This window comes from Corvus hawaiiensis, chromosome 13, assembly GCF_020740725.1.
Source record: "Corvus hawaiiensis isolate bCorHaw1 chromosome 13, bCorHaw1.pri.cur, whole genome shotgun sequence".
Classification (NCBI taxonomy): domain Eukaryota; kingdom Metazoa; phylum Chordata; class Aves; order Passeriformes; family Corvidae; genus Corvus; species Corvus hawaiiensis.
Genome location: NC_063225.1, coordinates 5,797,274 through 5,822,888, shown reverse-complemented (window position 1 = coordinate 5,822,888; position 25,615 = coordinate 5,797,274). Strand labels below are relative to the sequence as shown.

At 47.6% G+C, this 25,615-nt stretch overlaps 1 protein-coding gene across 3 annotated transcripts in view; it reads right to left on the bottom strand.

Moving 5' to 3' along the window:
* The window catches only part of NTRK3 (neurotrophic receptor tyrosine kinase 3), a 219,031-nt gene that overhangs the window by 18,703 nt on the left and 174,713 nt on the right, over window positions 1–25,615 (bottom strand). For 2 of the 3 annotated variants that reach the window (XM_048317172.1, XM_048317174.1), the window contains one exon: window positions 15,850–15,924. The exons of the other annotated variant lie outside the window; for it this stretch is intronic. In XM_048317172.1, coding sequence (XP_048173129.1) covers window positions 15,850–15,924 — 75 coding nt within the window. The remainder of the gene's footprint in view (window positions 1–15,849; window positions 15,925–25,615) is intronic. 3 annotated transcript variants of the gene reach the window in all.

Here is a 25,615-nt window from a genome sequence, read left to right as displayed (position 1 = left end):
GTTTCCAGCACATGTGTGGCTATTCCAAGTAATGAGATTGTTGTGCTCGCTCGGATGAAAACATTTCTTGTACAAACAAAAGCTCTCCTCTGAGCTGCCAGTTTTTCCACACGTTTCTTTGACTGATTAAAGCAGAACTTTAAAGTGGGGGGAAGGGTCAGTACAGGGACACTGCAGCACTTGGAAGCAAGAGGGAGGTGTGTTGGAATAGGGTGTGAAAGGGGTAGGATGCTCAGCTGGCTTTCTGCATGGAGGGGCTCAGATTTCTGTAGGATTTGGCAGAATTTAAGCTCAGGTTTGCGATGTTGCACTCAGAGGGCTGCAGACCAGCCCTTTTCCTTACTCTGAAACAGACCCTCCCTCAAAAAAGAGGAGTTTTAAAAGCCTCAGGAAGATCTTTCTTTCTTAAGTGCAGATGCTTGAAGATAAAAAGCTCATTGCAGCTCCACACCTCCTGTTTAGAGGCAGCTTGGCTGGCGTGTTCTCAGCTTGCTGCTCTGAACTCCCAAGAATGTTCTGCTGTAATGGAAATGGAAATATGCTTTTCTTTGTTTGTTCCTTCGAAACCCTGGCTGCAAATTTAGCTCTTCCCTGCATTCCCAGCTTTTACAAGTTGCTTCCCCTTCTTGAAAAGGGCTCTGAGGAAACATTATAAGCAGAACAGGACATATATCAAACTTGATTGTTGCAAAAACTGCTTTGTGCTAATGCTTATTTTATTCGACTTTAAGTAGCACTAACTCTTCAGTTTTCCAGCAATCTCAAAATGATTACTTGTTGAAAAGCTCTCTGCATTTGCAATATCCTGAATCTTGCAGGATCATTTGTGATTACAGGTAGTACAATGTACCAAGCACAGATAACTCCCTTTTGAACAGGACTTAGAGCAGTTCAGAAGGTGTGAACCAGGCCCTCAGCCTACACAGACAGTGCTACAGCAGCACTGCTCAAATGGGAGGGCCCTGATTTACACCACTTGAGGATCTTGCCCTGAAAGCAGAGCAGAGAAGCCAGGAGTGCCATCTCAGTTCTAATGACCGACAATAAAGTCAAAGTCTTTGGTCTCCTCTAGACACACCCTGGTGAAGTTCTGCCAGTAAAATGACATACGCAGTCAGGAGCTGTCCCAAGGATGTGACAACACAACCTTGGCTTAGCTCATAGGTTGAAGTTCAAGAGCAGCCAAAGCATTCCTCCCAGCCATGTGAGACACAGCTTCTACTACAAATTAATCTGGTAATAATTAATAATCAAATTAATTTGGGGAAGAAAAACCAAACAAGCAATGCCCAGAAATTTGTGCATCCCAAAACACTGCCCAGCTATACTCAGAGATGAGAAGGTGCTCCTTGCAGGGGCATCTCCAACAGGGTGCCACATTTTTGAGAGCAAATGTTAAGCCTTGCACTTACCAGCCATAAGCAGAACAGGCATCAATTAAACTCTACCATAAACCCACTCCAATGTCTAACCTTGCACATAAGGCTGGCTATTATGCTATAAAGAATTGCCTTTGACTATCCCTCACTGCTTCCCTTGCAAACTGATTAGGATTAAAATTCCCATTTCACAGATGAGAAAACAGATGCAGGAAGGCAGGGAAAGGCCCTGCTCCGAAGCTGTGCAGTAAGTGAACACCAAGCCAGGTCCTCCCGGTCTGCAGTCAGCCATACCCTGTTATTTGATGATGGAGCAAAATGATTTAGAGCTGAGCACAGAGGGATTGTGCTACTGATGCCACAGGAAGCAGAGTGTGTCCAGGGTGACAGAAATCCTTTGCATAATGTGTAGTGACTGTGAGTTGTGTTCTGCCCCTGTAGACTGGCACGTGATTCCCACAGCTACATACTTGTTTTACAGGACCAGCCATTGCCAGAAGCATAAAAGCAAAATGATGCTATTAAATCAGGCTGAAAAAAAAGATGCTGTTTTCTTCTTTTGCAAAGCCAGCTTACAAGGCATATCCTTGGCTTTGGAAAGAATCATTATCATGCCTTTAGGGAGAAGGTGAAAGTTTATTTCAGCCTCTGCTTGCTCAGAGCTGGGTCTAGCAGGTTTCAGAAATAAGTGACCACACAGGACTGGTGTTTGTTAGGAGCATGCTGCTTCTGAGACTTCTCTAAAACAGCCATGTCATCTTCACACACCATCCTCTCCACTTCCCTTGGGAGCTAGGGATGGGAGAGCCCAGCTATCAGGTAGGTTCACCTTCCCCAAGGGTAAAATGTCCTGAAGCAGTGGCATTACAGCATCTTCCCTGGAGGCACTCCACAGCTTGGAAGAGGGCTTTGCTTGCAAGCAAATAAGACAAGTAAATCCTCTTCTGCTCCTCTCTGTAAATCCTATGATGCCGCCAAGCTCGACCTTTTGCCTTGTTATTTTAATGCTTCACAGACCTGCAGACTGGCCTCTTTATCCCATTGCCATGGCTGTCTAGCTTTGTTTGACATTTTTAGCTAACTTTCTCTCCCTAGATCAACTCCCCATGCCCACACTGACATGTTATTCCCACTGCTCTGCTCTCTCTGTTCACAGTGCTGTCCTGGTAATAAATAGAGCAATCAGTGCACATCCTCTGAGCAGCCAAAGTTTTCTTCCTCTCCATTTCAAGATCGCAGTATCACCTACTCAATTCCATCCCTTTCTAGTGGATGCTCCCAAGGGCATGCCCTGATCCACAGCCCCGTGTCTCTGATACTCCAGGGCACCTGGCCCCTGCTCTGAAACTTCATTTCAAATCCAAGCCCATGGACTTGCAAGATATCCAGCCACTCCCTCTGAGCAGCATATTGCTGGATTAGATATGAACCTCGAGGAGCTGGGGGAGGTTCATGAAAGGCCAGCATTAATGGCCATTAGGGAGAGAGATAATTACTTAATGCTAGTACAGCACTTTGAGGATGTAAAGCTATATAAATGCTATGTACAAGTAGCATTATAAGGCTTGAGGTTGGTCTGCTACCAAGGAAAGCTGGTGTCTGGGGGAAAAGTTCTCCTTGTCCCAGCTTTCTGAATGACATCCAGCTGATTAGGAAGGAAAAAAGATGACATGTTATCCCCCGGTGAGGCTGACAGTACAGCAGCAGGTAGTGTTCAGCAAAGACTGTGCAATAAATCCACTGTTTGGGCCACCAGCAGAGAAAACCTGGAAATCAAAGCCAGAGTAGGGCTGAAAGAACCTCATGCAGATTTAGGACTGGTGGGAATGCAGATGCCAGCACGTTAAAGGCAGCTTTTGGTGGGAAGTGCTGTTTTTCCCCTTCCCAGCTCACATACCATCACCAGGGCTGTAGCCCAAAGCAGCATTCAAAGGGAAAATACTGAGCCATTTTCTCTACACCCACAGCTGGAAGGTGCCTCCATGGATCTCAGCTCAGAATGGGATTTGGTCTCCAGCATGCTCTTAGTCTGTGTCTTATTTTTCTTTTTGTGCAGTTTCCTTTGCAAGGATGAAATAAAAAACAAAACAAACAAAACAAAAAAAAGCCCACAGTGCTTTCGTTTTCCTTGCTTTTGACATTTGCTTTCCAAGGTCATTTGACACCTTTCTTCCTGCTTCTGGCATACTTGATGGAGCCTCTGCTCCTGCTTCTGCTTCAGGAAGATCACAAGATCCACTGTAGGTGTCTTCGTATCATGCAGCATTTGAACTTCCCATTTTTGTGCAGGAAGCGGAGACATTTGAGTTTGTACAGAGTCCCAGAGCAGCAGTGGAGACCTTGGCACCATTCCTCTCCAGGAAATCCCACTCCATGCTCAATGCACTCAATCTAGTGATAAGACACACATTCTCTGATTGCCATCTCCGTTCCTGCTGCTGTAGGTAGGGGTGACCTGGGATCTTCTTTCATTGCAGACCTGGATGCCATCCCAGGCTGGACCACACCAAATCATATGTCCTTTAGAGCTCTAGGAGCTGGCTGATCCAGCTCTGAGCCTTCCCCCAGCAGCCAGCTGTAAGTCTCCATCAGGACATGCTGATTCCTGCTGCGGGCAGGGTGTGTTGTTAATTCAGCAGCTCTGGACAGCCTTGTATGAATAAGAGCCACAGGTGTCTCTCAGGGTCATCTGAGAGGATGTAAGGGCAAGAAAAAAAAGCAATGAAAGCAAGAAGGAGGAAAAGCTGCTCTGTTTGGCTAGCTTGAGCTCTTGGAGAACAACAAACAACACTGCTGTAGATTGTGCCTTCGTGAGTCAATGTTTGTCAGTTCAGGTTGGGGCACAAGGAGATGACTTCTCAGGGCGATGCAAAGAGCAGCACATGCTCCTGGCTGGGGATCCAGGAGGAGACACTCCTTCCGTGCCTTCAGCCTGGATCCAGCTGCACTGAGAAATTTTTCAGATGTGCCAGTATTTTGCCTCTGTGAGTCCTGACAGATTCCTGGGCACCTTTCAGAAAACAGAGGGATTAACTCTGACACGCCAGACAGAGCTGAGCTTTGCTGAACCTTAGCTGTCCCCACTTCACAGTTTTAACTGTCACCTTACCAGGCTCTTAAGTGCCCAAGTAGTTTAGATCAGAGGTTGCTGAATTTAACTGCAATTTATGACTTTATGTGATCCCCGAGTGCTTTATCTGCAATTTCCTTTCAGCTTATCCAGGAAGAAAGGTCCTAGCTGTATCTGAGGCTGCACCATTGCCAGAATTACTGTGGCCTCCAAGAATCCCAGAGGTGTTCTCCTGCTGGAAAGGTATCGTGTCTTATGGTTGTACCAGCCCGCGGGCTGAGCCTCTTGTAAGCGATTCCCAAGCCATCATAGCCCTGTCCTTGCCTTCACCTCTCGTGCCTTTGCAGTCACTGCTGTCATAGCCAGTGCTGAACACGAGATTAAACAGCCAGCAAACAACAAAAAGCTTCCATCAAACTTTTCAACTTACTTGACTGTGTCCTCACCACGCTCCACTCTCTGGGAACAGCAGCTGTGATCCTCTCACAGTTCTCACTGGCTACACCAACCATCTCCTCCACTGCAGGCTCTGGCAGTGCCACAGCAAAAGGCTGGCTGCCTGCCTCCCTGCATGCCAGTGACTGAAGACATCTCACAGCCGTTTTTCAAGGGATTTTTGATATTTACAGAATGCACAAAGCAACCTGGAGCTGTTTCTCCTACTTGCATGGAGCTGCGCTGGGTGTCCCAGCCTTGTCCAAAGAAAAGGACATGCTGGTTGCCTGCTGCCAGAGAGGAGAGGATTGGATTTACCCAGAGAGAACATGGGAAAAGGAACAAAATGTCCCTTCCATGAGTGATGTAAGAGCCAGATGGACTTGTTCAGGAGCAGGAAACACTGACCAGGCAGGGTTAATGTGAAACCGAGAAAGGGGTGAGAGCATCCTGCTGTCAGTAAGACTGTTTGGAAAGGGACTGTTTGTTCCCCCTAGATGCACATACTGTGTTTAAACATGAGTCTAAAAATAAAACCTGCCATTGACATTGTTTTTCCTTACTTCATTTAACAATCTAGTTGCTTTATGACCTGTAATTCTGAATCACGTTGAATCAAGCAGTGTAATTTGCAAGCAGGGACAGCAGCCTTTCCCCCCCTACCCCTCATCTCTGGTCCACTGAGTGTGTTTTAATCCCACGGTTTTCAGCATTCCTAATGAGCCATTAACAAGCTGCCAATTACTTATGCAAATGAGGGAGGGCAGACATGGAGGGGTGGCTGTAGCTAGAGGTAAATTCTGCTACCTCAAAATGGTCTGAGACAAATCACTGCTGCTCTAAGAGCTGCATGTGCCCAAGAGTCCTCTCAGCTATATTATCTACTGTCTAAAAATGCCAGAGGTAATGCAGAGGATGGTTAAGACAAGGGAAACAGAGGAGTAATCACACATATATTTTTAATTATGTTTGCCAGTAATCTGCTTGGTGTGCACCTTACTACAACTCACCCTTCACCTTTTCTTCCCAAAGCAGCTGCACCCTCTGCTCAGAAACAGCTGCACAACCAGCCTACAGAGGAATGGCCAGTTCCATCTTCATCTGAGTAAAAGCTCCAGAAGCCATGATTTCCAACACCAGGATATAAACTGTGAGAGACCCCACCCATGCCTTATTCTCCTGGGGGCACGTGGCAGTAGAGGAGATGCAGTTTGTAAAACATGCAGTAAAGAGGTCAGCGAGGGCACCACCAGCTCCTAGCAGGTCCTAAACCCTTCTCCTAAGGGTTACTGCCAGAGCCTTCCCAGGTGGAGGAGAGGTGACCAGCCTGATTCCCTGGACCACCTACTGAGAGCTTCTTGTGGCCCAGAACAACACAGCCCCACACGAGGAACTCGGAGAGCAAAGTGGTAGTGCTGGGGAAGGATTCTCTGGTTGGCTTCCCAGGCGTCCCTGGAGGTCCCTGCTCGGCTGTGGGTGGGCACTGGGCAGCTGTGGTTCGGTGTGTGCAGGACTCCTCCAAAGTCCTCTGCATCACAGACTCGACACGGGCACACATCGGGGCTGGTCAAAAGCTACCTGTCTCCTGCTCACTGCCCAGGTAACAGCAGAGGCTGGGAATGCCACTAAATCTATTCAAGCTACAGCCCCCAGATAGTTTGTCAGGCACCTTAGACATTTACCAACTCTCTCCACCAGGCTGGACACCCTTGCACCACAACACACTTTTTTAGGACAGGCCTGCTCAGAGAAATGTAATACCCATGAGACAACGCAGCTCTCTGCTGGTTCCAGCTTTAAAGAGGATCTGGAGCCTGCAAAGACTGCTTGTGCCAACAGAAACTGTCCATGACTGATCTGCATTATCATTCTTCTGGTAATGCTACAAAAACTGTTTAATAGCTTGAAAGCTAATCAGATAGAAGCTAAGTTAAACCATCACGATGCAAGAAACATGTCCATCAGGATTCTGTTCTTTTGGCAAAGCAGAGAATGAAAATCAACCTAGTTTCTGGCTTTGGAAAGGAGGAAAAATATTTACCCAATAAATCTCAACCTGGTGGTATAAAAGCCAAGTCTGAAAATAGCCTGAGATATGTAGCTTAGGAAATAGGAGCAATAAAGAACCTGCATGTGTGATCACTCCATGCTGAAATGCTTTCAGATGGGTGTCTCCTCTTCTCCCTTCCCATCATGTCTCTCTCTCTGTCCTGCCAGTGCTCCCCTCTGCATAACCAACACCACTCATCTTTGTCTGCAGCCAAAGCCATTCCTGACTCAGTACTACACAAGATGTAGATAAGGCTCCATTACTTTACTTCTGGATACTGGATAATCAGTTCAACTGCCTTGGCATTAATCATAATAATATTCTAAATTCATTAGGCTAGATTGTTTGGAAATCTATTTCTTGTTAATGTCAGATTCAGTGAGCATCGGCCTGGCAGCATACAGACAGAAAACTGATACAAGGCAGGGCATGGCACCTCTCTGTGGAAGCATTCCCTTTTTTTTATGTGTAGCTAGGCTGTGATGTGGCAGTTCCTGCCTGGTCTGTGGTTTGTGAATCTTGTCAAGAGCAGTGCAACTCCATGAGCACACTGTGCTGCCAGTTTGTTGATCAATGGACAGCTACAAAAATATATAGCTGGATATATAGAATACAGTTAATAATATAAACAACATTTACTGTGGAGCTTTTAAGGGGGAAGGCTAGACACTCAGATCTGCACTCAAAAACCTTGATGATTTTGTATCTAAAACCTGGACAAGCAACCCAGAAACTTCTATGTGTGATCATGGTATGGAGGTACAAAAATAGAAAGTATTTTAAAAATTAGAAACTGTTCATTGCTTTCCTGAAAATTTACAGCACTTTAGATGAAGCACGGGGCCTTACTGCTTTACCAAGGCGAAAATCTTTCAGGAATAAAATAGCTGGATCATTTCTTCTAGCCAGTTTTGTGTACCAGTTGAGGATTCCTCAGAAGAGTACACTTCCTAATGGTCTATTTGGCCCATTTAAGCGTTTTGGGTGTTGTTGCTTTCCTTCAGGTGTGGTTTCTCAGCAGGGAGACATCTCAGAAATATAGACCAACATCAGAAGATACATAGGCTTTCTCTCCTAATGAAGGCAGCGCAGGCACAGATGGCATCTCAGATAAACACGCTGAAAGCCGTGTTAGAATAAAGAGCTCATCATCAGAGGCTGCAGTGTCACACCTACTAATGATGTGATTAAACTCATCAGTGCCGCTGGGAAAGCTGTGCCAGCTCTGGCACTGCTGAATGAAACGCTGCATTTCACGGCGGGGCAAACCCCAGCCTGCACCCCCCTCCCTCCATGAGTCAGAACACTGGAGAGACACGCTGAGGATAGTGATGTTCCTGGCTAAGCTTCCTGAGACCTAAACTAGGGGAAGTTGCCATGGACATCTCCTTTCTGTGCCTGCCTCAAACATCCCTGTGCAAAGCTGTTGTGGCACGCAGGGGAGAGGCTGCAGATGGTGACAACAGCCCAAAAGGGACAGGCACAGGAGAGGACAGTGACAGCACCCATCTGAGCACCGCTGTCATGGGAGAGCAGCACTGGCACCAGGGAGGGGAAGAAATAAAACCAGCAATAGCCAAAATGTTGACATGTGCAGGTGGTGAGGCTGGGCTTGGGCTGCAGGATTCTTCTGGAAAACAAGCTAAATTCTAAATTTTGATGGAATAAAGCTTTGCATTCTCTTCTTCTCAATTTTTCCAGCTAAGACTTTCTGTGCATTGAAGTTCCCTCCATTCTCCATCAAGTTTTCCAGATGTCCTTGAGTAGGACAGAGCTGCTGCAGTCCCATGCATTTCAACCACTGCATTAAAATTCTTCCTCCCTACTTTATTTAGCCAGGAGCGTAAATAAATAAGCAAACCCACAAACACAGGAACCTGGTTCTCAGATGCCATTAGAGCCCTCGAGCACTAAGTGGCCATCACAGATATCACCAGTTGCCTTCTGTTCCCCTTCCTGCAGCCAGCCAGACACTCCACCCCAACCAGTCCCGCTGGGGCCATTGCACAAACCCAGGACCCAGTAGGACAGTGGTTTTGCCCTAATATAGGGCTGATCCTAGATGGTCAGCCCTCCAAACAGGCCAGTTTTCCTAGAGGAGTCTCTAGCCACCAGCTCTCCATTAGGGTTAGCCACAGGCGGAAGGACGGAAGGAGAAAGTGAGGCTAAAAAACCGCTAATGTTGTGCAGTGTCAGAAAGGATGAACGACCCCTGCAGACATATGCTGAGCAGACAGGACAGTCCTCAATTATGTCACTGCTGGAGCATTTACTTCAAGGATAAACGTGACTACAGATGCTGGGCTTAAAGCCTTGGCAGCTCTTGTTCCTCTGAATAAACCACTCTAGTCCAGGAGCAGTAGGGGTGTGGGTGCACAGTGCCCCGGCAATGACACACGTGTCTGCCTAGGAAAACACTTTACAGGGGGAGAGCAGAGCTGAAAAAAACCCCCATTAAATTTCATTCTTCTCCCTTTCCTTTGTGAGAGTGGGCCCTAAAGGATTTGCTAAGGTATTGATGGATGCCAATCCATATATCCCAGTGAACAACCCACAGACTCCCTCAAGAAATCACAAGCAAATCTTGCCTACACGCTGGAAATTTCCTGCTTGCCACACTGATTCTCCCCACTCCGGTCCTCACCGCATTATCCCTGCGCTAACTTCTATATACTTCTCTCAACATTTTCTAACCTTCAAGCTCACAACTTTGTAAATATTTGCAATGAGGTAGCACATCTACCTGCTCTGGTCATTCTTTAGACAAAGTATTTACCTGCAGGCCTTTCTATCCTCAATAATCAATGGCTTCACACTGTCTTTGTCTCACCTCTCCAGAAGCTGTTGGCCGGATGAATGCTCTTTGTGGGGCTGAACTGGGGACATGTGGCTACGTAATAAAAGATTATTTAAAATAATGATTGCTGTAGAGGAACACACTTTGACTTGTGTTCTTTACATGGAGGGCTTCAGAACAGCATTTGTTTCAGTGACACACTGAAAGCCAGAATTTCTAGGGACCTGCCACCCCAAAAGAGACTGTGCTTGACTTGAAGAGGATGTGGTTTATGAAGGCGAAATGCAACATGGCCTGGGGCAGGCACAATCTCACTTTACAGCACTACTTGCTGTATATTGATCAGAATGGGCTTGGTGTTTTATTAGCCACTCAAGACATGAAGTGAGTTGCCACTGGAATTTGTACGCGATAATCAAAGGCATTTGCCACTCTTCCAAATGCTCCGTGCGTAGGTGTTTGATTTGAGTGCACGTGAGAAACGGAGGAGAGCAATCTGGAGCAAGAGGCATTGCCCTGATCCACTGCAGCATCCTCCATGGCTCCATGGACACATCCCACAGGACAGTCAGGGACATGGACAGGGTCTCTGGCTCAGCAGAGTCCTTCACCACTGGCAAAGCTGGTGACACTTGAAAAGCAGCAGCCCTTTGCCTTTCAGCTGCCTGGCACACGGAGCTCCCTCACAACCCTCCTTTCTGTTTTGGCTTTCCTGCATTTCCTAGACAACCTGCTCTGGGTTTTTTTCCACTCCCTTTCTCTGACAGGTACAGGTGGCCTTGCTACCCTCTCACTGCACCTCCCCTAGCTTGAATTTTAAACTGTTTAACATCTTTAAGCGCACCTAATGAGGCTTCAGCCTGCACTTTGCTGCCATCCCTCTGCTTCCCTGGCACCGGGAAGAAGAGTGGTTTGGAAGCCTATCGCGGACTTCCCTGCAGTGGAGGCCTAATTACACCGTAACTGGTGACCTCGTAAGTACAGGGTAATCTGCTGTGTAATACCAGGGTAAAGGATCCCAGGACTCCTGTCTTTTCCACTGCAGCCTTCCGCAGAGATGGAAATACAGCCAGTTAAATGGTAATTAATCTTTGAACCATCTGACACTCACCCAAGGTGGGGAGGAGTAACCAGCAGAAGCCCACTGGTTCTGTGCGGGACAAGGGACTCAGGAGCCTCTGCTCTGGGAGTGTCCAGTGTCACCTGGCCTCTCTGGGAGCCAGGGACACTGAGAATGGGCTGCTTTCTTAGAGCTGGAGCCAGCTGCCTCCTGCCTGTTAGGCAGCAGTTACTTGGAGGGACACATCCAGAGTCATCTGCAGGAGGAAGAGGGCACCAGGGGCGTGTGGATCCCCGAGGGGAACAGGCACCTGTGCTGTCAGTGGAAGCAGGATGGAGCCAGAGGTTCCGAGCAGCTCAGCCATGATGGGGATGAGCTGTCTGGAGCACTTCCTTGCCCTCACCACGAGGGAGGCGAGTGGGAACAGCACCAGTGCTTTCCTCTGAAACCATCCCAACCAGCCAGGCACAGACCCAGGCGTTCGCCCTGCAAAACTCCAGGAAAATCAGCCAAGAGATCCATTTTCTCCCTCCCCACTGTAAGATGCATTTCATTCCCTCCCACGCTAACAGCCTGCTGCCCTGGGGCTGGGGGCTGCCTGTCTGACCCCTGCTACCTTCATGGCAACAAAATGTATTTGCATTCATTTCAGACCCACTGACATCATTCCCTCTGAAGACCTTCAGGTTTTTATGGTAAGCACGGTAATGATTTTCAGATTATAGACTAATAAAATATTTTAATTTGTTAGGCACATTAAGGTGGGCACTATATGATTCTTATGACATTTAAATAGTGCTTTAAAAAAAAAGAAAAGGAGGGTGAGAGGGTCTGCTTGCATTTCTTTTCCAAGCAGGAGCACTGAAATAGAAACTTAAAGTCCCACATGTGGGTACCGAGATCAGCTCTGATGCCTCCCCTCCGTGCCTGTTTCACTTGAATACCTGCCAAGTTAAATAAGCAAACACAGGATTGCAGCATCCCAGCTCCAAATCTGTTTTTGGCAAAGGAGCCCTCCTCCTTAGTCACTCTGGCCATGCTGTGCAGCAGTGGCCTGAGCTAAGCAACACCTCCGTGTGCCATTGGGTCACAGCTGGGCTGGGTCACACCTGCTGGGTAACACTGAGATTTTACACCTGAGCCTGGGCTCACCAATTTCTCCCCTCTGCCCATTCATTGTGCACTCAGATGAACTAACTGGACAAACCATGGATCTAGAGCGTTCCATCATTTTCATGGCATGCAACGTACACTGCAGGCTGCTGCACCAGCCATCTTCCTCTGCCTGGGTAGTAATTGCATGGTTTGGAGTCAATCAGACTGCACTGGATAAAGCAGGAGCATTTTGGAGGGGGAAAGTTGCCCTTGAAGCACCGTGGGTTGGTATGGCTGATAGCTCTGGAATTCCTTTCCTAATCTGCAAAGCAGGACAGTGAAACTCCACCCTTGGAACCGTTCAAGACCAGGCTGGATGAGGCTTTGAGCAACCTGGTCCAGTGGAAAGTGTCCCTGCCCAAGGCAGGGGAGGGGGACTAGACGGTCTTTAATATCCTTTTCAATCCAATTCCATGGTTCTATGAACTCACTGACTTCTCAAAAATGCTGCACAGGTAATGGCTTTTACAGTGAAGCTATAAATGGCACGGAAAAGCCTGTCAGCAAAAGGAAAAAAATAGCCAAATGTTTAGCTCAGCGTTACTTATACCTGGCAAGAGACACAGAGGGTTACACAATGAATATGACGGCAAAGAATAGAAAAAATTTCCTTTGTTCTGTGAGTACTCTTGCCTTGTTCCTCACCTGGATCACACAGGCTTAACGGCAGGCGACTACGTGGGGTCTGTTCTCCAAGGCAGAGGCAAGAGTGACCTCAGGCCTCCCCGTTACCATTACCTGACCTTGCACGTTCTCTTTTGCAACCTCAGCATGTTTTTGTGGAGAGGATTTCTGGGTGGTTATTTTAATAAAACTGTGTTAAATTTCCTGCTTTTAGGGCAGCTACCTGCTGTTTAACAAACAGGCCGTGACTAAGCACAGACTGGAAATCAGGGGCAGCTACGATTTAAAGCAATGAGATCCTGGGACTGTCTTCTTCCCCTTAGGAGCACTCTTAAAAGTGGTGCTTGATTATGAAAAGGATAAATCTGATGTGATTGATGCAACAGGGGACTGGATTTGATGATCCAGGGAATCCCTTCCAGATCTCTTTACTCCTAATGAAGTCATTTTTCAAAGGATTTTTTAAGGGTGTGGTGGGGATGCAGTGCTCTGCTGAAGGCACAGTGGTGAAGTGTGTAGGTACCTGCTGATGGTCAGCAGGTCTCCATCCCCAGATTTAACCACCTCCCATCTACAACAGGGTGGAGCAGTTCTTTTTCCTGGTTCTACCCATCTTGAGGAGGGTGCAAGGATCCCACCTGCTTCCTTCTTTGCATTTTCCAGCTACTGAGGACTCCCAAAATTCACTCTCTGTGAACCGACACCTTAAACATCTCAGCTCACAGACTCCCTACATATTCCTAAGGTACTTACCTGTTTCCCACCACCATAATGACTGTGTCCCTTGAAATCTTATTTTCATGTGAATCTCCTCGGTGAGCACGAACAGGGATCACCCTTTAACAATGGCAAACTGAGGCACAGGAGAACTAACTGAATTTCCTGTGGTGGCAGAGGACATCAGTAACAGGGAAGGGACCTGCAGCAGAGTCCATGTCTGAGATCTCACTGCTGGACTCTTCTCCCTGCACCTGGCTCTGCTCTCCCTTTCAAACCAGGAATAGCAGAGCACAAAGCAGTTTTTAGCCCAAGCACGCACTGATCTGGGATTTCCATCCTTTGTCAAGCCCTGGGGGCTGAGCTTGGGGGTTTTTGAGGGTACAGGGCAAGCTTTTTTCAGAAGTGATGCCCAGGGAAAGTGGTTATGTTCTTTTTTTCCCCGAGTTGTTTTAATTCTTTAATTCCTACTTGCTAATAAGATAAAATGCTGTGATTTCTGCAGGATCAAATGGTGCAGGATAAGCTAAAGGAGTTTATTAATTAACAGGCTTTTAGAGCTGGGAAAAAAATAATAAAAAAAGCAACAGGGTGGTAGATAATAGCTATGAATACTGCCCCAGCATCACCTGCCATGACACTGTAGCCAAGGGGAGGCTGTCGAGTTAGTGCTGGGCATGGCATTCTGATAGTGAATAAAAATGATAAATGACAGGTTAAGGCTTTCTCTCTCCAAAACGTGGTTATTCACGGATGTGCTACATTTCTCCAGGGCCTGATCCTGCAAGTAATACCAGGTGTAGCACTTCTGTGCTCCTCTGGCTTCCCCAGGGACTGCATGGAGCAGTGAGTGCTAGGCCCAGTGGCAAGTGGTTGCAAGATCAGATTCATAGTGTGCCAAGAATTTTGAATGAAAAGAGCTATAAAGAAGTCACATATTATTATGTCACATTGGAAAGGTCAAACTCCAGTATTTGTTCTGTCACAAGGACATGATTCAAAGGCAACAAAATAGTGTCAGGGCACAGGGGGAAATAATTTTTTTTAAAACTGCCTTCAGGGCCAAGGATACAAAATTACATCAGTGCTTAGAACTAAATTCCCATCCACACCCCACAATTCAATTTTGGCTCGGAAAGGCATAAGAGTAACAAAATCACATTTCGGTGGCAAATCTTCTTATCTGCTGACATATCTTCTGCAAAATCAGCAATATCTAAACTCACACTCCCATATGCTTCTGGCAACAGTCAGGAAGTGCCAGAGCCTTGCTCTGTCACAGGCCCCAGGAAGGATTTGCAAGATCCACTCAGCTGCTGTAGGCGTTTTCTGGAGCAGGAGGAGTGGTCCTGGCCCTCGCTGGTGGGACAGCTTGTCCTGCGTTGTGTGGCCAGGAGCAAACAGCTCCCCTCACAGTGCCACAGGGAGTTTGGGGCAACTGGACCCAGGAGATTTATCCCAGTCAAGCCTACTTTGCAAATATTGATGCCCATCTCTGGGGCTGCTGGCACAGGGAAGCTATTGGGAAATAAAGTGTGGAAGCCATCGCTCTCCTGCCTTAATGTAGGAGGGGTCAAAACTGCTTTGTGCAGTGTCTTAGGGTGGATTAGGTCCATCCACTTCCAATAGAGACTCAAGCAAAGACTCCCTAACCTTCTGGATCAACAGAACATTTGCTTTTGTGCCAGCAGAAGCAACAGGACAACCAAGTTGGATGTTTGCTCCTCTCTCAGACTCCTGCAGCTCCGCCCCAGCAGCCCTGCAGCTTCCTGTAGGAGGCTTGTGACAGCTGGGGACACTGAGCTGAGGATCCTGCGGCAAGTGCCATGGGATGCTGGCTTTGCTCTGTGGGAGGCAGGGCAGGGTGAACAGAGGTGTCACCAGCCCTCAGCGGGTTCACACAACTCACATGAACCCACACCCTTGGCAGAACCAAACTCCTTTGCTCTTTGAAGTCAGAGCTTCAAACTCACAGCAGCCCCTCACTGCCTCTCCTCCGGCCAAGGGCTGGGAGCAGCAGTGGGCAGTGTTGGTTTACATTCACTCAAACACAGCTGCAGACCAGCACACAAAAGGTGTCAGGCTGGCATGTGACAATCCAACCACTCAAATGGTCTGGTCCATGCCAGTTTGACTGTCCAAGCAGCTCCTGAGAGGACAACACAGGTCAGGGACAGTCCCAGTGCGTAGTGCAAATGCCACCCTTCTTGGAGGCATGGGGTAGTTTAGCTGCACGGAGACAAACCATGCTGCACTTGCTGCCATCAGAGGCCAAGGACAGCCCACACTGTCCACTAGTGCAGACACATCCTGGACACCCACAGAGGAAGGTGGCACCGAGGACTTCTGCACTCATCCCATATTATCTCACCATCCAGAGAAGCCCCGGAGAGCGGCTACAGTAGAAACATGTGCAGTTCCCATCACAGACAAGAGCCCTTTCGCTGCCAAACGCACAAGACCCGACCTATTCCCAAAGCCACTCAACCCCATGCGTCATTTCACGCCCAAGCAGCACCAGTCCCCCACTTCCAGCTGCCCCAGGGGTCAGGATCCACTCACTGTTGCAGCTGCCGACGGTGCCAGTCTCTGTCGCTGCCACGCTGCGCTGAACTGGCCCTTCGGACGCGGCCCTTCCTGACAGTGAATGGGTGAAAACAAGGGAAGGAGACAAACAAAAGAGAAGGGAAGGGTGAGAGAGGGAGGGAGGGATGGGAGGGATGAAGCAAGGGGACAAGAAGGGAAAGGGTATGTCTTTAACGGAACCAAAAGTCTTTCGCTGGCTGCAACATCCCAACACTACGCAACTTTTGCTGTGAGGGCATGGGGCGGGTGAGACCCTCTGGCCCCTGTGACCACCACCTTGCACCCCACATGATCAGCTGCACCAGTGCAGAGAGAGGGTGAGTTGGGCAAGGGTCAAGGGGGACTCAGCCTCCTGAAACTTCTCCTTGGATTGTGAGGCCACATAGAATGGTCACACAGAATGTCATCCCTTGGGGGGACCCAGAATTCCTCTCCAGACAAGAGAAGTTTCAGGATGCTTGAGCAGTTCTTCTGCATCTGGTACTTCAGCATCCTGCTTCTTGCCCATTTCCAGCCCTCCTGGGCACGGTGCAGGGACTCATCTGCCTCTGCCAGCAGAATAAGACCCAGGCCTGAAGTCTTCACTGAACAAGCTCAGGCCAGCCAGAGTTAAGGGTATTGTTGGCCAAATGTCCCAGAGAAGCACCTCGCACATCACCCTATGCTGGCCCAAAAGTCTTTGTCCCATCAGTACTGTCACAGGCTGGGGAAGAAAATACCTGATCCCACAGCTTCAAATCACCCACAAACCTGCCAGCACTCAGAAAACTGAAGTTTAGAAAGGGAAAGGGGAAGTGAAATTCTGGGGCAGAAAATACAGCACTACATTTTCCTCTGCATCAAAGTAGGAAATATCTGGGGAATGGGAGAGAGGAAAAGGGGCAGGGATCTCAGTGAGCAAATTAGGAGTGAATGACAGGCATAAAGTCTTCTGGCTTTCCAGTGAGATGTTTGTGTTCCCTCTGGGACAAAATCCCAAGATGGAAAAGGCAGTTGGTGAACAAAGTGGTTTGGGGGAACACTTCTGGCTGTGCAACTGAGGAACTCAGGCTGAGAGCTGCCTGGGGAATACCCAAAATGTGGCCTCAGGTTGTGTCCAGCTGGTCATTGCCCTGGGCACATTCCCACTCTGCACCAGCAGTGGAAACTGAGCTGCTGAATGTAGCTGGCAGCTCATTCTGCTTGGGGGATTGCCCCGTGGATGACTGACTCACCTCCCTTCCCAAAAAGTTGAGGTAGGAATTGTGGGGGGAAAGGCTTAGAAAATTGTTTCATGCTGGTTGTTTAAATTGCCTCTGCATTACAGTTGAGGGAAAACAAAGAGAAGTCTATGCATGAAACTGCATCCTAAGGCCAGCTGTGGCAGAGGCATGGAGGTTGGAAAGAAGCAGAGCAAATGAAGTCATCCAGCAGTGGGGGAAAAACATCAATATAATGTAGTGCAGAACAAAGCAAATTCTACCTCAAACACAGAGCTGAAAGGGAAACATCTCCCTCTGTCAGATCTATTACCATGCATTTATTCCAATAACAGATAACTAACCTGGAGAGTAACCCAAACCTGATTTATTTCTCCATCTAAGTAAATATGTAGAGGCAGCTGGATTTGACTGTAAAAACCACTGATCTCATATGTTTTTTCATATATGTTGAAAAAAATAGGAGTGAAGTTTCTGCCTTACTGCCAGGGGATGCTGGCAAAGCATTTGAGCTATAGATATTGTATCTTGTCACTAATGACTACAGGGAACTAAAAGGGATTGGGATTTTTTTAATGCTTCACATTAATTGATAATTTGGTCTCAGAATCCACAGTGGAACACAGGATTTGCTATATTGGATCTGTCTAGTGGCCCATAAAATCTGGCGTTTTGCCTCAGCGATGCTCAGAAAAATTCTCATCCAGGGTCTTTGCTTGTAAGGTTGTCGGCCGTTCCTGTAAGGGCCATACAGCAGAAAGGGGCAGCAGGTCCCTGTGGCCTACACATCTTCAAAACCCTGAAATGTGGATTTGACAGGACTGTTTGGTTTGGGGTTTTTTTCCTAAAAAAAAAAAAAGCAAGAAAGAAACTCTTTAACTGCACCCATTCTCAACAGACACACAGCTGCTTTAAGTCTTGGTCTCCACAGTCCGAATAGAGAGGAGGAGGTGAACTTGTGCTTTCAGAGGGCGAGTGGGAACGTGGCTGAGGCCAGAGTGGGGAGATGCCTTCTGCTGAGCAGAACACTATTGATTAGGCAGTATAAAGATTTCCCTCACTAATTCCTTTAGCAATCTTATCATGTGTCGCCCACATAATTGGATGGGGAAGAGAGACGTGGAATCACTTAAGCGTTCAAAGCTCAACACGAGCTGAGGAAAGATTCCCATTTCGTGTGTGTGTGCAATTTTGTGCATCGTTGCCCCTTGATTGTACATTGAACACGCTCTCTTTGACAGCCAAGCCCTAAACAGCCTGGATATTAAAGCTGCTTGCAAATAGAGGCTTTCTCCATCCAGCTGCGGGAGAGAAGGAGCTCACTGGGGCTATGAGAGAAGCAGGACTATGAAACTGGGGGGAATCAGGAGGGGAAAGCCTGGAGAAACTCTGACCATGCAGGAACCAGCAGGAAAAAAGAAAAGCAGTGGTTTCCTTCCATGCAAGCATCTTAATTAAGGAGTTGATGAAGATACTTGCATTTTAATTTTTTTAGGGAGGCCTTCAGTTTGTTATGAGGCAAGGCATAATTTATCCATGCTCTCACTAAGCTGGCTTGTAACTTCTCTGCCTCCAGTTCCTTGCTGATCACACCAAGGTTTGGGGGTGCTCCCCACCTTTCCTGACCAATGTGTGATCTCTTGGCTGCACCCGTGGTAAAGGAGAGCTGAGATCATGGTCCTGCATGTGGGAAGGCAGGAGAAGGCCAGTGGCCAGCTGGAATGGGTTTAACAACCTAGACACGATGAGAGGGGAGGGTTTTACATTTGCACATTCCTGTCTCGCTGGATTGTAAGTGGCAATGCTCCTCCCAAAGCATGAACAGTTCATGACCCACATGGTTTCTGGTTCACCTGTGCTGGAATAATGAAGCGAGGATAATAGGCTGACATAAGGTTCTCTACCTTCTTCTGCTCTAGCTGCAGTGTAAATCAGTTTAAATTTAAATGCAGCTTAAATTTTTACCCACCTTGGTAAAACCCAGGATCATCAGTGCCCCTGACCTGCCCTGTAGGAAATCCTTCCTTGTTCCTGGTGACACCACAGTGAAATGCATTTTGGATGGATCTCCACCATGGGAGAGTCTATCTTGCTCAAAATGAGGCAGTGGGCTCTTTTCCATGTCTGTCACAGCTTTCAGGCTAATGGGATGTTCCAAGTGGGGACAGCAGGAGGAAGCAAGCACACTGCATGCAGGCAGCCTCTAGCAGGTGTTGGGAACCACACTTGGACAAAACAAATTAAAACAGGGGAAAAAAAACAGTTTCACAGTCAGGGGGAGGGAAAAACTTCTCAAGGGTGGATGGGGATCACAAATAGCTTCTCTTGCTTCTCTAGAGCTGTTGGCTGCAGGCAGGGAACACTGAAAATAGGAAAGAGTTCTTCCCTCCATAGTAAAGTTTCATGCAAAGGGAATTGCTTTGAAGGAAAGGGTTCCTGAACTTCCCAGCAGAAAATTTGTTATTTCAAGTTTTTACAGCAGAGGTGACAGGCTTGGGTAGTTTGGCTGCATTGAGAAACAACCCCAGCTTTCTGAGCTGAACTGACTCTAACTTCTGGGGATGGTGTCACTACCCCAGTGGTGGGTCCAGCATTTGATTGGTTACTCCCAGTACTCTCCCCAGATCCCAGGAAAGCAGAGATCAGCCTGGACAGCTTTTAAGAGCAGCCAAAGTCCAGTCAGCATGGACAAGGACTGGAAAATCATCTCTGTTGAATCCAAACTTGCCATGTACATCCTCAGGTGTTTTAGGTCAGGAAATACTGAACAACAAACAATTCCTCCCTGTTTGGCTACATCTTTGACCTCTGCAAATGGAAGGTTAAAAACCATCAGGAAGCTAAAATGAAAGGCTTTGAACTCCCAGCCCTCTGGATCTCAGCTTGATGTTTGGGAGAAATCAAAAGCCTCAATTCAAATGCCTGGGAATGGGGCTGAGCTTTGATTGAAAGATCCTAATTTTGATAAGCTCTCAGTAGGTGTGTGAGGGTTTGGGTGGTTTGGGGGGAACACAGGGGGATTTAGATGGAGGTCAGTGTTTAGGTGAACATTGAGACTGTATTAAACAAAAATTCTGAGCCAAATGACTCGCAGTGACAGCAGCAACATACCCCGAGCAGGAGAAGAGGTGAGCGTGGAGGTCAAGTACCAGAACAGGGAGTTTTTATTTCCCCAAAACAAACCACTCTTTTGTGCCTGTGCTTCAAAGAAGATGTCACCAGATTGTGAGAGCTCTTCACCTGCCACATCCCTCTCATTACTGGAATGAAATAAATGGCAACAGCATGAAAACAGCAACTCAAGCAGGAGAACAACAGGTAGACAGTGAGAAAAAGGGGAGGGGGAAAACAGGGTGCAGATGCAGGTCTTGACAGGGTAGAGAATTAGGGCAATTACCGTTTCTGAGGAAATGCCAGGAACACAGCACAACCTAATTTCCCCAATTAAGTCTTCTGCACTTGAGCTGCTTTGTGTGAAGGGCTCTTAAGGTCTCAAACAGGAGGGGAAAAAAAAAAGACTCAACATTTGTTTTTCCCTCAGTGTAGAAATGGGAAAGTGTTGAGGGAAAACGTCTGGCTAAAACACAAGATGATGCTGTTACATCTTCCTTTCAGGAGATAAGGAGGTGTGCCACAAATTCAATTTACAGAGGTTTTTATAGGAGCCACAGAGATATCAAAGACCAGCACGTTCAATATCACACTGACTTCTCCTGCACGCAGAGCACACCAGGACAGGCACAGAGACAGTTCACCCACACACCCACACTGAGCCATTCCCTCTCCTCCCCTCTTTCCAACCCTACTGCAACTTAGGGAAAATCTGGTTCCTCTGCCCCCAAGCCCCCAGTCAGGGCAGTTTTGAGGCACCATGGCATGAGCCATCCACACCTCACAGGGCATACTTGTGTCATCTAATGGGAATTATGGTAATAACAAGGAAAGAAATAACAAATCAGGGGTTGAGGTGATGGGATACATGGGATAAACTGATGTTGAGAAGGGCATGTAATACTTTCAGACACAGGCTCTTGCAAACGGCAAGGCTGTGGCTCTGCCTGGCTGGCACATCTGTATCAGTCACATCTCCAGGTCACTATGAGACTTTTTTGCCCTTACTCACGTAGGTCTGACAAAGCAAGATGCGTTTCCAGAATTCCACCTAAGACAGGAGTAAATTGAAGCACTTTTCACCTCTAAGTCCTCTTCCTAATGGAACATGTATTTACAGATGTGAAACCTTCCCAAAACCTGAGCAGAAAGGGTGGAAAGAGAGCAGCACGTCACATTTCCCACCTCAGAGAAGGGGTAGAAGAGGAAAAAGGCAGTGCACAGATGCGTCTGCGCAGCACTGAGGTGCTGGGAGTGGTGCTGGTGTTGCAAGCTGAACGTGACACACATCAAACCTTCTACAAAAGATCCCACACAACAGCCAGCGTGGCCAGGGACTGAGCTGGCTCTCCCCCACCCATCAGCACTGAGCTGAGCCTGAGGACACTGTCTGGGTGCAGAGCCTGGCTCATTCTCTGTCCAGAGCTCCCTTACAGCCAGTGTACACCAGGTCTACCATAAAACCTGAGAGTGGCAGCTTATTTTCCCTCCCAAAGTGAGGCAGTACCATATCCCAGCTAGAAATTCAGAGGGAGTTTTCCTCCCCTGTGCCTGTTGGTCCTCTGCAGAGAGTTCAGGGCTGGTGAACAGAGCACCAGTGATGGTGTGATTATTTTGGAGCCCTCTATCGAGAAGACCATGGGTCAGACTAAATCTGGTTTCAATGCAAGGCTCATCTGTTAGCGTTATCTACCATGCTGGATGAGCTTCCAAAGAAGCATGACCCAGGCAGCTGCTAAATCTTGGTGATCTATTGCACACATGGAAACTTCCCTGGCAAAATAACTGGCTGTATCCATGAGAAAGAAACCAGTCTCAAACTGCAGAGGAAAAGAACTAAAGTCAGTGATGGTCTAGACAGGAGATGGTCATCAGAAAAGCAACCTTACAAAGGGTACTGAAAAGTATCAAGAATACGGGGGTTTTGCTGGCCGTTTTAAAGAAAGAGAAGAAATAAAATATTTACACAGTAAACCTTCGTGCTTCAGAGGGGGACGGATCCCAGACTTCTTAAGGAACACTGACCTAAGGCCAAAGTCATAGCAGAAATGTTTTGGTTCTGATGTTCTAAGGGTGTGAGAGCCAAGGTTCATGGGAAGAGGTATTAATCTTTTATTAAACCAACGGATACAATAGAAAATGACAATAAAAAAAGAACTCAGAGAGGGTTTGTGCACCTAAAATTCATTCTTTCTCCCCATTCCAGCAATATCATGTGTTCTATTAAAATATATTACTTCTTCCTGCAAACCTTGTCTCTCCCAAATCCAAACAATGCTCCAGAGTGGTGAGGACACAGAAATAGGGAGCATTTTTGTCATTTTGTTTATCTCTGTGTTGCTAGAAATAAAAAAAAAACCCAAAACATTTCAAGTCCCAAATGTGGGGGGTTTTTTTGACAAGCAGGTGTGCTCTGCATGATGAAATGACCAGGAGGAGACTCAGGACTGACCTCTGGGAAAGGATGAAGCTAAATCCCCAAGAGGTTTCAAGCCCAGCCCAGGATTTGGAGCAGGATGCCAAAAGTGTAGGGCAGAGGAAATATGGACAGGGACATGTCTTCATGAGGTTTAATGTCTACATAAATCCTTCCTCTATTTGGCATGTCTCTTCACTGCTGATGTCCCACCCATGTCAGGACATCACCCTGGGAGTCTTGACTACAGTTTAAGACTGTGTTCTCATCTAAAGATGAAGAAATACTGCCCTTTCCCTGGACAGCTGCCACGTGATTTTGTTTTGGAACTGAATTACACATTTTGGGGGGGGGGGGGGGGGGGGGTGGGACAAATGGAAAATTATCTGGCTATTACTGGAGCTTGGGTGGGTCCAGAGCCACAGAAGGGCTCTTGGAGAAACCCAACCCCAGTGTGCAGGGTGAAAGAGCAGCTGGGGTTCTGATCTCAGCCCTGGTGATGCCCCCAGCTCTGACCCTCCCCTGCAGCCACCCCGACATCCTCCAGGACAGCACTGGGCAGGCACTCTGTGCCTCACTTGCTGCAGTCTCCATGCCACCCTCATCTTGGCTGAGGCACAATGTCCCTGACCTGCAGCGTCCCACCACCTGCTGTCACAGTCCTGAGTCATACCTAAAAAAATCGCCTACTCACACAGTTTTTTAGAGAAAACAACAAGGAAAATGAAATCCGCCCAAACCTTTCCTCTCCAATATGGATATGTTCCGTCCCGCCTTCCCACAGAGACCCACACCAAAGATTGCACAGCACGTTACACAACACAGCACAGAAATGCTTCTTCAGCAGCCCCGCCTTCCCTCTTCACACAGAAGCTGGGCTACTTCTCCCTGTCTCCCCAGTTCCTCCACTTTCCTCCGCTTTTCCTCCACTCAGATGCTGTTCCACCTCTCCCCACCACTTCCACCTCCACAACCATTTTCTCTCCATCCTGTCTTCTTGAAAGGAGGTTAAAAGGCAACAGCTGACGGGATCCCTCTGTGATGCAGGAGGAAATGGATGCATCTGTCTTCAGGCAGAGCATGGAGAGCTTGCAGAGAGGGGGAACAAGCTTCTCTGCCGTTTTTGTTACGCAAATGTTTGTTTTCTGTATCCAAATGTGTAACAGAAAATTAAGCAGTTCACCTTTGTTAAAGCAATTCTGCATGCCACAAATGCAGGAGCCAGATGGTGTATTTTCTTTGTCTTAAAAGATTAAAAAATGGGAAAGAAAGGAAATGGCTAGGAACTAATCCTCAGCTTGGAACATGGTAATATATCCACATACCCAGTTATCCAGGCTTGTGGGGCCTGGGCAGGAGCAAACACAGGCACCCAGCAGACTGAAGCGAGTCTGCCTGCAGAGAGCTCCAGTCCTGTCACTTTGTGTCAGATTGAGGGTGGGATTTTTCCCTGTGTTTCCACAAAATGACAAATTACAGCATCTCCCAGGGCTGCAGCTTGGACATACCATATTTTTTAGAACCAGCTGAAGCAGAACTTTGCTCCAGGTCCCACTGCTGGCAATGGCAGGCTGTCCAAAGGGAAGAGCTGCCATGCACAAACACTGGGAAATAGACTCGGGAACTTCACCAGGCAGGTCATAGATATGACCAGAGACAGCAGTGAAGAATTTCAAAGTTCAACTCTTCACAGGTGAGACCCAGGAGCAGTTTGATTCTCCCACTTGAGCTTCTTTGCTAATATTCTGGGGAGGAGTGTGGTTGGACTGTGGGTAGAGGAGGGATGAAGGACACCTGAGCCCTGGAATTCTGCTCTTTGCTGGCCTGGGTAGACTTCCCAGCTCTGTCACCAATTCCTGCTTTGGCCTTGGGCAAGTGATGTAAACTCTCTGCCCCTCATGCCACCAGTGTGTGAATATGGGCAATCAGAACCTTATTTTGCTAGAAACCTTCTTTGGACTATAACAGAGATAAGGCCTCCATGAATTAACCTCGTGATCAAAAGTTTTAAACATACTGAAACTGAGCAAAAACAAAGGAAAATCAACTAAGAACAAAAGGCTGTGCTGGTCTGAAAGTCAGTTCTTGCTCTGATAATTAGGTGATAACTACTTAGTACTTTAGTAATATTTGGCAATTTGTGTACGCAGAGAAAAGTCCACCAAAGCGCCTTACAACACTGCGTGAGACAGCACGGAGCAGTCCTCAGCAAAGCACTTTGCACAGACAGGATGAGGGCTACAGGACACCACCACAGAGAAGACAAAAAATCCCACGACAACAAACTCAGCTCTCCTAGCCTTCACATGTCAACAGCAGCAATTTCTCCTCTTGCACAGAGAGCTCTTGGTGCTGCAGGAGAACGCTCTCGGCTGGGATTGTCTCCAGCAGTGTGACACTGCCTGTGGTTGGGGCAGGATTAACAGGGCTGAAGGGAAGAAGGCAGGCAAGAGCGTGGGTAATCACATGTGCTGCTCCTCATGCTCCCCTGGGCTTTTCTCTTTCTTACTCGCTCCTTCCTGAAGTTTCAGCAGTGATGGGACCACATCACCTCTCTTTCCTCATCACTGCCCAGTAAATGCACTGAGACCTTTTCCCAGCATGGGCTTTTCTGCTGCACAGTGAAGGTTGGTTTCCTCTCTGCTAATTAAACCCAGTGGCAATCCAGTGTTCGGGCCTGGGAGAGGTGGTACGTCTCAGCACAAATCTGATCATGTTTTCCCTCCTCCCCAGCACAGTAACTGGACTTGGCAGCTGTCTATCACATAACGAAAACTTCCTGAATTGGATCAAGAAAACAGGTCACTCCTTTCTGGGTAGCTGGGAGAAATGGTCCTCAAAGCCAAACATCCATGCTGTAAGCAGAAATAAATCAGCCTTTGTGCAAGCATCAGGCTTGAAACCACAGCTCCTTAGCCTGAGAAGCGCTTCCCTTCTGGTGGACGGTCCAGAGACAAACTCCTACTCCAGTGTGCTCCAAACACTTTGCACATCACATTTCTCCTGTAGCTGGGAA